Below are 13,069 nucleotides of genomic sequence, written 5' to 3'. Positions count from 1 at the left end.
CTTCATTATCGGCCGGGCGTATCGCGACATTAACGATACGCTCGCAAAGGGTGGTTTCGGTGGCACGGTTTCGGCGCGGGGAACCGCAAAACAGTCGGAGAAGCAATTACCGTGGGCCGCGCACCCGACGCGGCCCGTTCGAGTCCCGCTGGTCCACCCCGTTGGCCTGGGCATATACACGACAGATATCCGATTTCATCGTCAGCTTCCGAGAATGAGAACCAATTACGCGGCTCCGGGCATTAAAGAATCGATCTAATTTGCGCGCGGTGGTGGCTCTTAATGGCGAGAGCCGGCCGATGAAATTATACGAAAATGTAATCAACGCGCTTTTTGTCTCGTTCTCGTCTCGCTCCAAGGGCAGGGGCGTAATTAGGAATGCTTTTGCGCCTCGCGACGGGAGACACTTGTTGCTCTCTCCTTCTCCCACCCCCTCTATCGTTCTCTTTCTCTTCGTCAACCACCCTGCAACCTCCTCTCACTCACGGTCTCTCTATTCCTCTTTCTCATCCCGGTGTCTTTAGCTTAGCTACCTGTCCTCCTTCATCCTACCGATTCACCGTTTTCCTCTTTTTTCCGCCAGCCCCTCTCTTCGTTCTCCTACTCTTGTGACTCTTTCAGGCTCACCAGAGTCAAGAGAGAGCTCGTAAAAAATGAGTAGAACGATGCTGGGAAAGGGTGGGGATAGGAGAGAGAAAGAGAGAAAGAGAGAAAGAGGGAGGCGAGAGATGGAAGGACCCTGGCCACAGAAGGTGAGTAATTAACGCCGTGTTGGCCAGGTGCACAGCTCTAAGAAGTCGTTTATGGATTGCTCGGCAGCCACACCGTACGCGGCCATCAATTAGATTTTCTAATTAAAACAGTACCCCTGCACGGGCCCCGCCGGGGGAATTAACTCCACTGGAGGATCTCTGTAATATTCTGTCGACTCTGTCATCGTCGGCGAAGGGGTGGTGCCGCCGGGGCCAGATTTTTTTTAAATCGCCACGGAACTGATACAATGTGCTACGATGAAATGCACGAATCGGTCGCAATAAAAATGTAATTGCCGAAAGTTCCGTCCCCCTCCTGCGCGCGTTCCCCGAAAAGTTTATGGTCGCCCGGGCCCCGTGCTTGGTGGGCTCGTGTTCACGGGACGTTGCGTGACACCGGTGCATCGTCAGTTCGGCGAGGTTCCGTGATGTTCAACTGCGAAATGTTCGTTGAGCTACCGAGTACGTGCATGATTAAACATGGATTTAAACACCAATGGAGGTGTGCGATGTTGTTGCGTAGGAAATTGGTTTTACAGTAATGTCTATAAACTGGTGAAGTTACTTTTCTTTTCTGGAGCATTGCTTAAGAGTTTCTCGCAGTAGACTTATCGAAACAACGAAGAATCTTAGGACAATGAATTTACTGATATCAATGAAATCATTTTACGAAATATTAATTAGATTCCGAAGATCTGCAACCATTTCGTTCTTTTGACCATCGGTAAGATTAAAACATCCTCGTATCGAACTGTTCATTATTATTTAAATAATTTACGACAATTGAGTCGGTTTAGCACGTCCGTTTACAAAATTATCTGTAACGTCCGAGAGGCGTCAAGATTTTATTTGCATCCGCGAAATAAGAAACGCATAGAAGTACGCTTCGGGTTTACGAGAAACTAGACGACTGTTTTTCGGTCAAATGAATTGGAACATCGAGGATGGAAGGCGAAATTGAAAGGATTCATTAAAAAAGGCGAGCTGTTGGGCACAGATGAGGGAAAAAGATGAACAAAAGGAACCACACAATTTTAATTACATCTGGCAGCGAGCATCGTTAATTGCAGGTAGCTGGTCATCTCCCTCCGTCATCACACTTTGATTCGACTTTTTGTCAATTTTTTCTTCGGCGAATTACAAATGGCTACCGACGCGGCCGTACCGACAGCCGGACAGCATTCCTCTTTGCGTCATTAGTGGCGACGTTCTGTGACGGTGCGCACCGGCGGATGGAGACGGAATGAATCAGTCAAAGAGGGTAGAGGAGAAGAGAATCGGATTCGCACACCTTCCGCGTAGTCTCCGCCGCACGCCAATCACCTCCCGGACTCGGGGTAACAAGTAGCCAACTCGGAAATCACAGTCATCTAAATCAACGTCTCGCGCAGCGCCAAAAGAAAATACAAAGGGTCCATTTTTTTTTATAAAGGCGGTAACCCTTTTCTTCGTTTTACTTCCTTTCGTGCTGTTCTAAAATCCTTTTATGATAAATAGTAAAATGGTAAATAGAACAAGACGCTATAAGCAGCGAGATGATTGAATTAGATTTTTATTGGAATGTATTCTACAGTATACGTTACTATTGATTTTCGATTGCATCGTTAGGATTGTTGGCTATTTTTAACCTTTAGCACTCAAAAGTTTTTCACTAGAAACGTGCAACATTCTTCAATGAGATATAAGCGACGTTCTTTGAAACTAACAAACGAGAGAACGTACGTAAATTAAGTAACAAGGCTATTTCGTTCCAATACTCCACGTATCGATTCATTATACGAGGTATAATACTCTATATAAGACTATAATTTTGCTATATCAAGTCTAGCGGTGACTGAGAGTCACCACTCGAGCGCAAAAGGTTAATAAAGATTTACGAATATATAAAATTTCTAGTGTATTGCAAGAATAATGAGTTCATAATTTAAAATTCAAGTGTCTGAAATTTACAGGATAACTTCTTTTGTACAATTTTTCGAAAAGTTGTATTACCTGTTTCAAACTAGGAAAGGACAGATAATTATTTTATGAATTATTCATTATACGACGTGTCGTACGAGTGAAAAATAAATGGAAAACCGCGAGTGTAATTGTCATTTTCGTCGAAACAGCAGTCTGACGTCATAATTCGGGTTTATGGAAGTTCCCGTTGATCATTGAGCGAGACTCGTGTTCAGCAGCGCACTTTGTTTGAAATGGTTATGCGCCCCTTTATAGCGGCACACCACGGTGCGTAGGAAAGCTTGCGAAACGTAAACACAATCGTATAACCGTATCATTGCATGAATCCTTGTCAGTGGGTGCATTCCGGGGATACGATATTTTTGACTGCCTTCGTCACGCGAGATCGCTCGGCTAAATGTTAAGAGAGTATCCGAAATTAACATTCCCATTAATTTCCGCGTGATATATGAAACGTAATAACTAGACTGCGGCTACCCAGGCATTTACGGCGCACTTTACAGCGCAAGGCACAATAAAGTGAACGTTACAATCAAATCTCACGGGATTTTTATGTATTCGTACATTTTAGAAATTTGTTACGGAAATTAGAAATCACGCGGATATTCGCTGTCAGTTGACAACTTTAAAAAAACCCATTTCAACGGGGAGCATTCTTTAATTATTTTATTAAGCTGGATTTTCATAGGCACTACGGTATTATTGTTATGTTTTTAGATTAAACGATTTACGATTGAAACGAATGGTTTGAAGAGAGTGGGATAAGTGTCGGGATATGATTCTCGCGGAGAGTTTGATGTTCGGCAACATTTTTAATAGAATGATTAATCCAGTGTCGAGGTTTAATTAACAAGGAAATGTTGGATAAAATCTGGAGTGTTAACGGGATACCAACAGACAATCGACTACATTGCCGTCATCTTTTATGGATCGTAATTCTAGGATGACCGATTTTCTGACTGTAATCTCTTAAAGGAAGCGACCAGTGACCGAAGTGCCAAACCTTTTCTGACCTGTTGATACCTGACAATAACGGTCCGCTAGACTTTCCTTTTCGGCCACAATTTGCTGACCGCCGTTCAATGAGATTCTCCTTTCAAGCCACAGTGTTCCGACGATATTATTCCACGAGAAATTTCAGTTACTATTATCTAACCTTAATTTCATAAAATCGCCTGAATTCATCTGTGCTACACATATGCAATTTAATCGCGAACAATGCTCGCAATAGCTAGGAGAAGTCGTTAAGTTGTCCAAAGTAATTTCTCTTGTTTCAAACTCAGTGCACATGTATGAATTTTATATTAAAATATTCCTGTCACATCGATCATTTTACAGATCGCGTTAACCTTTTGTCCTATTGTTTCTTCCATAAACTATGCTCGTTACAATAACTTCGTCGCTAATAATTTATCAAAAAACAAAGGAAAATTCCCAATTCTTCTATATCCGCCTTTATACCAGAACGTAACAATTAATAATAGAAAAACAACATTCAACTCCCGTCGAAACTAACTGAATAACATTTGCTTTTCGTAACTCGCGTTTGAGAAGTTCCTCACGAGTGACTCGATATCGTATAGCAAGGGGTTAAAATCAAGATACGGGGAAATCTCGTTACGCCGTGTCGTCCCGAGTCTTTCTGTAAGTTTAATAAATTACCGATCATCAAGTGTTCCCGCTTGGAAAGCCGATTAACAGGCTCGCGGTGGTTAAAGCGTTAAAATTAGCATTGACGCGTAATGTTCTTTGAATCAGCGGTCGCGTCACACCGTGGAATTGTTTCTCGCTTCCCGGTATCTGTAATTCGACGGGGGGAAAATAAAATGGAGACCTGCCAAGAGAGCGTCGAATCTCGGATTTCTCCTCTCTCTGGCCGGTTCATTTCTTTCCAGCCGTGTCGGGTTCCTTTTTCTGGAAATCTCTCGTATTCACGGATCGAGAAGGGGGGGCCCCGTGAAGCACGCGTAAACCCGGCGTAAACTGTGAACAATAAACAACGCCGTCGAGCGGTTTATGCTTTCGGCGGGGAATACTAGGGATGTTTGGCCGCTCGTACGTGGAGCTCTTCGGATTCCTCGAGCGTGTTGGATCGCGAGTCAAACGCATTCTCTTCCTGTGCCATTATGTTATTGCTGCAGGCAGCGGCGGCGGCGGCGGCGGCGGCGGTGGCGGGCGCGAGCCAACGGGCGTTATATTGGCGCCGTGGGAGAGAATCGACGCGATCTTTTCACCTTTCTCGACCTGCCATCCGATTTCACGATCTCGGCTAATTATTGTTTACAACGGGCGTTAAATATTTCCGAACGTCTCACTAACGCGTCAAGCTTTATGCCCAGGCAGCGTGTGTCCATGGAGATCGTCAATACCAAGTGTAAAAGTATTTTATAATTCGTGTAATATGATATTCCTGTCGCATTGGTAAACGTCGAGTTTCCTATTTTTCGAGTATCTTTGGGGATACGTGAATGGTGCTTTGAACGTGTTGCTCGTAAGTGGATGTTGCAGGAAGAAATGAAATAAGGTAGAAAGGTTAATTCATGTATATTAGCGTGATCGAATCGTAATGCGATTTTGTTGTTTCAATTATTCTCAGTTCCCTCGAATTGATCTATTACTTTCGTTTTTGAATATCCGATGCAAGCGGCAGTACCGGCGTGCCGCGGTTCTGATTAGTTCATGTTTCAAGCATTATTTCCTACGTCCACTATCCAGTAAACTAGTCTAAATGAAATGGGTCATAAAACCGAATTTATTAAGTCCATTTACGCCACACGAGATCAAGGTGATGCAATAACGTGATTCGCTACATGCGATAAATCCGGCTAACAATCGTCAAGTTCCGAGACAACCTTGAACTACTAGCTACATTAATAACCCATTATTTATTCCCCCGCGCGTGCGGCATTTCTCCCTAAAGACATTAAAAATCAATATTCTCCTCGCTTCCTCATTTTCACCGAACAAAACGCTCAGTGAAACCGAGTTACGCTGCTAAAAAGAGCAGCAAAGTTCCAATGGATTCGGCTTGCGCAAGTAGTTTTTGCTTAAACGAATCAGCAGCTCTGATCAGCATCTACCTTAGCGCTTAACGTGTCTTCGAGAAGTTGTTACAAATTTTTCTTAGTAGACACACGAGCCAATCATTTGCGTAAATGATCAATTCGAAGTACAGCAGAAAAATTCCATAAGGTCACACGCTAATGTAAAGATAGAATCAACAGTTTCGATAGTAAAACTCGCAAACATGCGAAGAGCGGAATCGATCATCTCGATCCGTCAACGAAGCATATTGCATTGGACGCTTTTTCCAACCGATCGTTCACCTTTCCTTTCGAACTGGAACGAAACGTCTCATTAGTGGAGGACCTTCCTCAGAATCAAGCAAAAAAGCGAAGAGGGAGGTTCCCCTTTTTAGATGTTACCGCGCCGCGAGCCAGCACAGGCGGCATCCGTTGATTGGGAAAGCAGAATCACCGCGCGGGAAAAGGCGTCGGTGTAACTAACCGTGAGTTTTCATCGAGATCGACGATCGGCTAACGAACTCAACCGCACCTAGAATATATCGGTTCATTCGTTCGTTCGTTCGTTCGTTCGTTCGTTCGTTCGTTCGCGCGCGAGGACGTCCCGACTTTCGTAAATCCTCGAACTCGTAAGGCGGCGATGACCCAAGACATCTACAGCAGTTGCACGGTGTGAGGTTCTGTTTTACGAACGAGCCACTGAATTATTCGAACATAAATTCTGCTATTAGCTGATCCGTATAAGTTACTTTATGCTAATTCGCCGCGATTCAAAGTCTGGTCGTTTCTCCGCGCCTACTTTTTCTTATCCTCACTTCTTCCGCCTGCGAAATCATTTAACGTTTCAGCGGAGTATAAATTTTCGTGCATCAATTCACGTTCGATACGATCGAACTGCTGTTGCTCCGCTTCGAACACGGCTTTCTTTTTCATCACACGCTCGTATACCACGGGATAGCACGCGGTAAGTTCGTAGATTCTGTAGTTGCTTGATTATCTTCTTTCGTTGGGTTTTAACGGTGTAGTTAATACTATTGTAAGAACGTAGTAAATTTGAATATCAACTTTGTAAAGCTACCTTCGCCACTGGTTCTTAAACTGTAGTTTCGAAACGCGATTCATCTGTTGTAGACAAAACATCAAAATATTTACGACGCGCAGAAATTTCAGGGCAATGAGAAATTCACCCTGGCGATTAAGGGTCGAAAAGAATAAGGGGATCGATACCTGCTCGCGAGTATCATTTTCGAATCACTTTAGCCCGGTGAGAATGATAGGCTCAAAATGAATTAGATCGCTATCAGGTATGGGGCGCATGCACGCGGACGTGGTACGCACGCAGGGGAATCGATATAATCCTTTCGACTCCTTTTTCCTTGATGCACGGTCACGATCGATCATGCGTGAAACGCTTGGAAGAGTACTCTCTTGTTACGTACGTCCTTGGATTTACGTCGTGCGCCTGAGGAATGTTTCCAGAACGAGCCGATAACGATCTGTGTCAGTACCGCGGTTTCGTTATCCGATCTGTATAGCCGCGCAAAATAACTTGCAAATTACGATGTGTGCGGCTCGACCGTCTCATCCGCCCCATTCTAAGTGCATTTTTTCAACAGGATTTCCAGGATTTTCCGTGCTGTTATGACAGCCTTCTCTCTACCCTCCACCATCGGCCATGGAGAACTGTCAGTCGTTAATGCCGCTCGGCACGGCAGCGATATCGCGATGCCTCTTCACGGTTCCAACGGGTTTAGAGGCCGATATCGCGTACACGTGAGTTCACCCAGCGGTTATCGGTCGACATCGTGTAGACGCGACTGCCTTTCGCGGCGTTCTTGGAATAATTAGATTACCTTACACATATTTGCAGATAGCATTTGGTAGAACTGATAATAAGATATTATTGTTCTCGAAAGAAGCTCCATCCGTATGTATGTATATTCTTCTAGATTTTCAAGTTATCCATGTTATCGGTTTACCGCGTACACCTCCAACCGTGATAGTTAATTTTTATGTATACCATACGCATGGAAGCATTCGTATTATAGCTATGGAAACTTCAGTACTTGGTACAATCAGATGGTACATATAATCAATTGCTCCGTTTAATCTATAGCGATTCACAGCTCGAACACCCAACTCAGACCTTGTATACATCGACATCATTGATTCCGTCATTCGTTCGTTGTATCGTGACATGTATTATTGCAATTACCAATAGTTCAGCGGTTGAATTTCACACAATCAGGTCCCAGTAAGTACAAAATTAACTGTCGCGTTTAATCCACGACGATCGCGAAAAAAGCAGCCGGTACGAGGCGGGCATCGAGAGGAAGAAGAAGGAGAAGCGAGCCGGAGGGGTCTAGCATCATAGCTAACTTCATCGAAGTCGGGAGAAGAAAACGCAAAAACCCCGGTGTGCCGTGTTTAGTATTTTTGCATGATTACCGGCGATGAGACGCTGGGACCGGTAAAAAGTAATTGACAGAAATGAGAAACGCCGGCGAGCAAAAGCGAGGGGAGTGGGGTGAGGGAGCCCAGGATTTAATGGAATCTTTCATTTCATCGATTCGTCTTTTGCGATTTTTTGCTCCTCGAATTTCAAATCAGCGGCCTCACTCGGCCGGCCTCCGGAGAGGGGGACCGCGGCGTTGGACGCGTAAGAACTTCGGCGACAAAGCGTATCATGTACGCGCTGAAGAATCCACCCCGGCGGATCTTGTTCTTCGCTTGGAACCGGTATTCTGCGTTACGAATAAAGACATAAATACGACTATTCGATGGCCGGGGCAACGCGAGGCTCCAGAAATCAGTTTTTTCCCGCGAAACCGGCCGCGTTGACGCGACCGTTCGCAAGGGACGCCGCGATCAGACCAATTGATAAACGAAGATCCGCCGGCCATCCGGGTTTATCGGTGGATCGGGCCTAGATCTTCCGCTGTGATTCCGCTCGGCCTGGAACTGCCCTGGAACACCCGGGACTCCGTTCCCGGGCCATAAACGCCCGAGACGTATCATCTTCGCCACCTTCTTTCCTCAAACAATCTCCGCGTGCTCGTCCCTGCGACCGATAACGACCGTTCCTCCTTTTGCATTCATCGCGTACCGTGTACCGGTTATCGGCACTCGCTCGATATTGTTTACATTGTCATTTACTCCCGATCATGCGCGCCGCGCGCCGTTGCTCGCCACCCCGTCCACTCGGCCTGTATATTTATCGTAACTGAGATTTATCTTGCAGCTGGTTTCAAATGTCTAGAAATCGCGGACTGAGGAGATCTGCTTTTCCTCATTGCTCATTGTGTAACGGTTTCCTTGGAGTTTCGAATCGGATCGTTCGAAGACTCGGCAATTAAACGGTCTTTGAAAAGAGGATTTAAAAATAAGGAACAGTTCTTTCAGCATCCATCCGTTCAAAAACGTAGTTTCATGAAGGCTATTGAAAACAGTTTTACCCCGAAATGGAGGTTTCTAAAGAGGCTGCATTTTCCCATGCACAATCACGATCACATCACAATCCCATTATCTACCATCGTGTCTCTTTATCAATATCAATCGTGAACCAATGGAAACCGCAAGTAGAACAGTGTTTCCTTCTACCTCAAGGGTGCAAACATCGTAATCGCAAGTGTCGCTATCATCATCGCCAGCTCGAACGAGACACGCGCGTCGTCGCAGGGATTTCGCAAGCTCTACGCATACGTCGGAGAGTTTCTTGACGCGCGAAGATCGACGACAGCTACGACAACTGGCGTGCGAGTGGTGGTAAGTTAAAATTCCCGGGGTAAAAGCGGCGGTTTGTAGGAAGACGCAAACGTCTCGGTGGTAGATATCTTTGTCGTCTAAAGGCCGCTTCTCTCTCCCTCTCAGGAGTCTCATCCATCAGTCATTTAATATTTTAGAGGAGCGCCTTCCCGCAGACCGTCTCCCTTTTCTCGCGGCCGACGACGGTGCGCGCACGCCAGCCTTTTAAAAACCTAAAAACACCGTCGGGTCGACATATTCACGCCCCTCTGTCTGAGAGTAAAGTTTTCAGACTGCTCAGGGATATTAGATGTTGGCAGCCCTAGAAACATAGCGCGGAAGGCAGAGGAGGGTAGCTGGCTGGCTGGCTGGCTGGCTGGCGCGGAAGGGCCGGGGGGTGAGGAGGAAGTAACGTCTTGCGTCGATTTTGGTCGCAGTCGGAGTTGGGGGTTGAAATCTCGCGGGGACGTCCCTCTTCACGAATTTCAAATTTCTCGTTTCACGCGACCGAATGGGATTCTTCTCTTTTCCTGCGGGCACCTGCTCGAGCACTCGGCTCAGCCAGCCTTCCGAATCGATTTGCTCTCTGTCGTAGCGAAGGTTCTCGCAAACATCGATAAAAGCTTCGTTCTTCCGCTAGTCAGGCTCGTCCGCGAATGGATTTTACTTCTGCCCGCCGCGCCTCTCGCGCGCGCGCGTCGCACTCTATTTGACTTAGGCCCAGATATGCGACGGGACATTAACTATTGTTTGTGTACGTCGCGACAGTGAGGACGCAGCAATATTGTTTGTCGACGCGGGAGGCGTGCGAGTTGCGCCCAATGTACAAACGATGTTGCGCAAATGTCTTGAGTTATTTATGTTTTGGGGCTTTCATCTCGCCTGTCGAACCGAGTTCGCAAATTTTGATTCACCGTATGTACGTTTTGTCCTGGCAATGTCATTCTGCAATGCGATCGTTCGAAATAGCGGTGACTATTCTTGCACGCTCCTTGCTGAAATTTATAATAGTTTCAGTAGGAAATATTTACCATAATTGTTTACGATTATACAATTTTCGACTTCGATTCAGTTATAGGATTTCCTTCCAGTCTTCTACTCAACAATTACGTTGTTTCCATTCGTCGCCAATCACGCTGAATCACGCTGTTTAATTTCCCAGATCTTGAAACTCAGGAAACGTTATCGTTTCGTCGATTTACGTTCGCCTTTTGCATCATTCTTCAACATTCTACAGGAATGCACGTACGCTAACTTAATGTACGCACCGTGTATAACCGAAGCAATTAAAATTAGTATGCAGCAACACCGTTTGCGAATCGTCGCGAGGATAATCCCACGAACCGCAAATTGCAGGGTCGTGACGTATCGCTTATATTGATAGAACTCCGTACTATCAACCGGTGCTTCCGTCATCGTAGCGAAATTAAAAACAACCGAACAAGGGTAATTCTAAATAGGATCAACTCGTGGTTCACGTACAGAACCGAAGACGAGGGCGCACCGCTCGGAGCCGCTTCGGAGATGTTTCAGGAATATCGAGGACGTAATTGTCCCGTAATTACCGAGCCGCGGTCTCGACTCTTGAGCAGCTTCGAGGAAAGAGGTTTTAGTCAGTGGTTGGCCTTGCGCGGTAATTGTACTAATTATTACTGACCTCCTCCTCTCCCCACGCTGCTCCCCCCCTCCCCCGGTGGACCGTTTCCTCCCTCAGCATCCTAATTACATCGCTGGCCCGTGCGGCACCACTTCGGAGTGACCGGAGTCCAGATTTTAAAGACCGAATTCTCGGAAAAGGGGGATTTTTTTCGGCCCGGTATAATTAAGCGTGATTAACATTGACGTCGGGCCGGACGCGCAATCGAATTCGACGATAACGCATGAATCGGTTGCATTCAAATCAATATTATCTTATCCGAATCGCGATCCACTTTAGTTTTCACCGTTCTTTACACCGTTCGGTGCACGAGTTCGTGGTACTGGACATGATTTTATGGTTATCACGATGATTGCTTGTAGTTTATTATTATATACGCTATGTTTAGTTTATGTTAATATTACAATGTATTTACATTAATATAGTAGTTATTGTTACGACACTTGTTGTTAAAAATATGTCATGTTGTAGTGTTGCAGAGATCTATTATAAAAGTAAATAGGAGGAAGATACGTACACGTAACATTACGCTCATCGACGTGACCTACTGTATCTACGGTCCCGAGACCGCTGGCGTGACCTCAGGCGGCAATGCAAGCACATACCCGCGGTCCCGAGACTGAGGATCAGTATTGGACAGGCTACGTAACCTAGTTACCAAGTTGTACTTGCCTGAGTTTTGTCGTAGGCCTCGAGCTGCTCGTCTGCCCGCTGCTTCTCGTAAAGTAGTCGGGCTAGACTTCCATGGGGTCGGTAACTCCTTACCACTCTACTAGTGGGTGCATCCTGCTTGACAGAGGAACAGGTACTCACATTCTTGATGTCGCAGGTGCACATCTTGTTTGCACCAGCCATGCCCTCAAGGAGCACGCTAATAACGGTTAGTCACCGTGCACGCATGTCGAAAAAACTCAGCACCGTAATCTCGCGGACAATACTTCGCCGTATGAACAAGAAACATACGAATGATTACGTACTTTCGCGTAAACACGTTCAGCACGTGGCCATGTTGGTAACAGTGGCGGCGCCTATGCGCCGACCCGTGAACCCTGTTTCTCCGTGAGATGATCACGGTCGACGAAGTAGGAATGTCCTGTACGTCATCACTATTTAACTTTTCCGATAGGTTGCCGGATAATCGATATTCTATGCCTATCTGCCGTGTATATTAGGTTCTGACGTATTCGCATCCCTTGATGGTCTAATGATATTTTTCGTTTGAATGCTTTTGTTTGTTACGTGGATTTCTGTTGAAGTTGTAGTAGCAGTTGATGTTATAAGTTCGTGTAAGTAGTTCTGATGTATCTTGAATACGTAATTACACGTAGAAATTATATGAAAAGGGAGACTTCAGTCTTGTAATATTATGTTATTTAGTGAATTGAGCGGAAAAAGTTTCGTGAAAGTTTGACAGATAAAAATTACTCGTCTTGTTTTAATGTGCCTACATATTTTTATTATTGAAAATATTTATATTGCAGTTTAGCTGTTAAAACTACGAGAAATGAGTAGAAGTTTTGCGTACAAAATAACTGGCACAAAACGAATTTCTAGGAGATCGGAGTACACCGACGAATATTTTAAATATTGACGTAGTGTGCCACTTCCTCCCTCGTGTCCTCATACCACGCAGTGAGAACTGATAATTCATTAATTTATGATAAGCTAGCCTCTCGCCCACGACTCACACCCTTCTCTACTCACCCCATAAATCATTTTCGCCGCTGACGTTAATTGCACGCCGCCCCTCGTTACCAGGAGAAATGAGATTTTTTTTAATTGGCAAATTTTTCACCGCCACTGACACTGTGACTCCCCCATCTTGGTCGTTCGTGTGCCATTCCTATCACTTTGCAATTGAGACACTAAAAAATATACTTTCTATTGCTCCGAACGCATAGATCTTGTTAAATATTAATGGAATAGAATCC

The 13,069-nt window shown here is 45.3% G+C and overlaps 1 protein-coding gene across 1 annotated transcript in view; it reads right to left on the bottom strand.

Annotated features, from left to right (window-relative positions):
• Positions 1–12,156, bottom strand: part of LOC116433235 (protein-L-histidine N-pros-methyltransferase) — a 28,931-nt gene extending 16,775 nt beyond the window's left edge. The window contains exon 1 of the mRNA XM_031991125.2: positions 11,811–12,156. Coding sequence (XP_031846985.1) covers positions 11,811–11,993 — 183 coding nt within the window. The 5' untranslated portion in view covers positions 11,994–12,156. The remainder of the gene's footprint in view (positions 1–11,810) is intronic.
• Between the last annotated feature and the right edge of the window lie 913 nt (positions 12,157–13,069).

The sequence above is a fragment of the Nomia melanderi genome, chromosome 4, assembly GCF_051020985.1.
Source record: "Nomia melanderi isolate GNS246 chromosome 4, iyNomMela1, whole genome shotgun sequence".
NCBI lineage: Eukaryota > Metazoa > Arthropoda > Insecta > Hymenoptera > Halictidae > Nomia > Nomia melanderi.
This window is presented reverse-complemented; position numbering and strand designations above follow the sequence as displayed.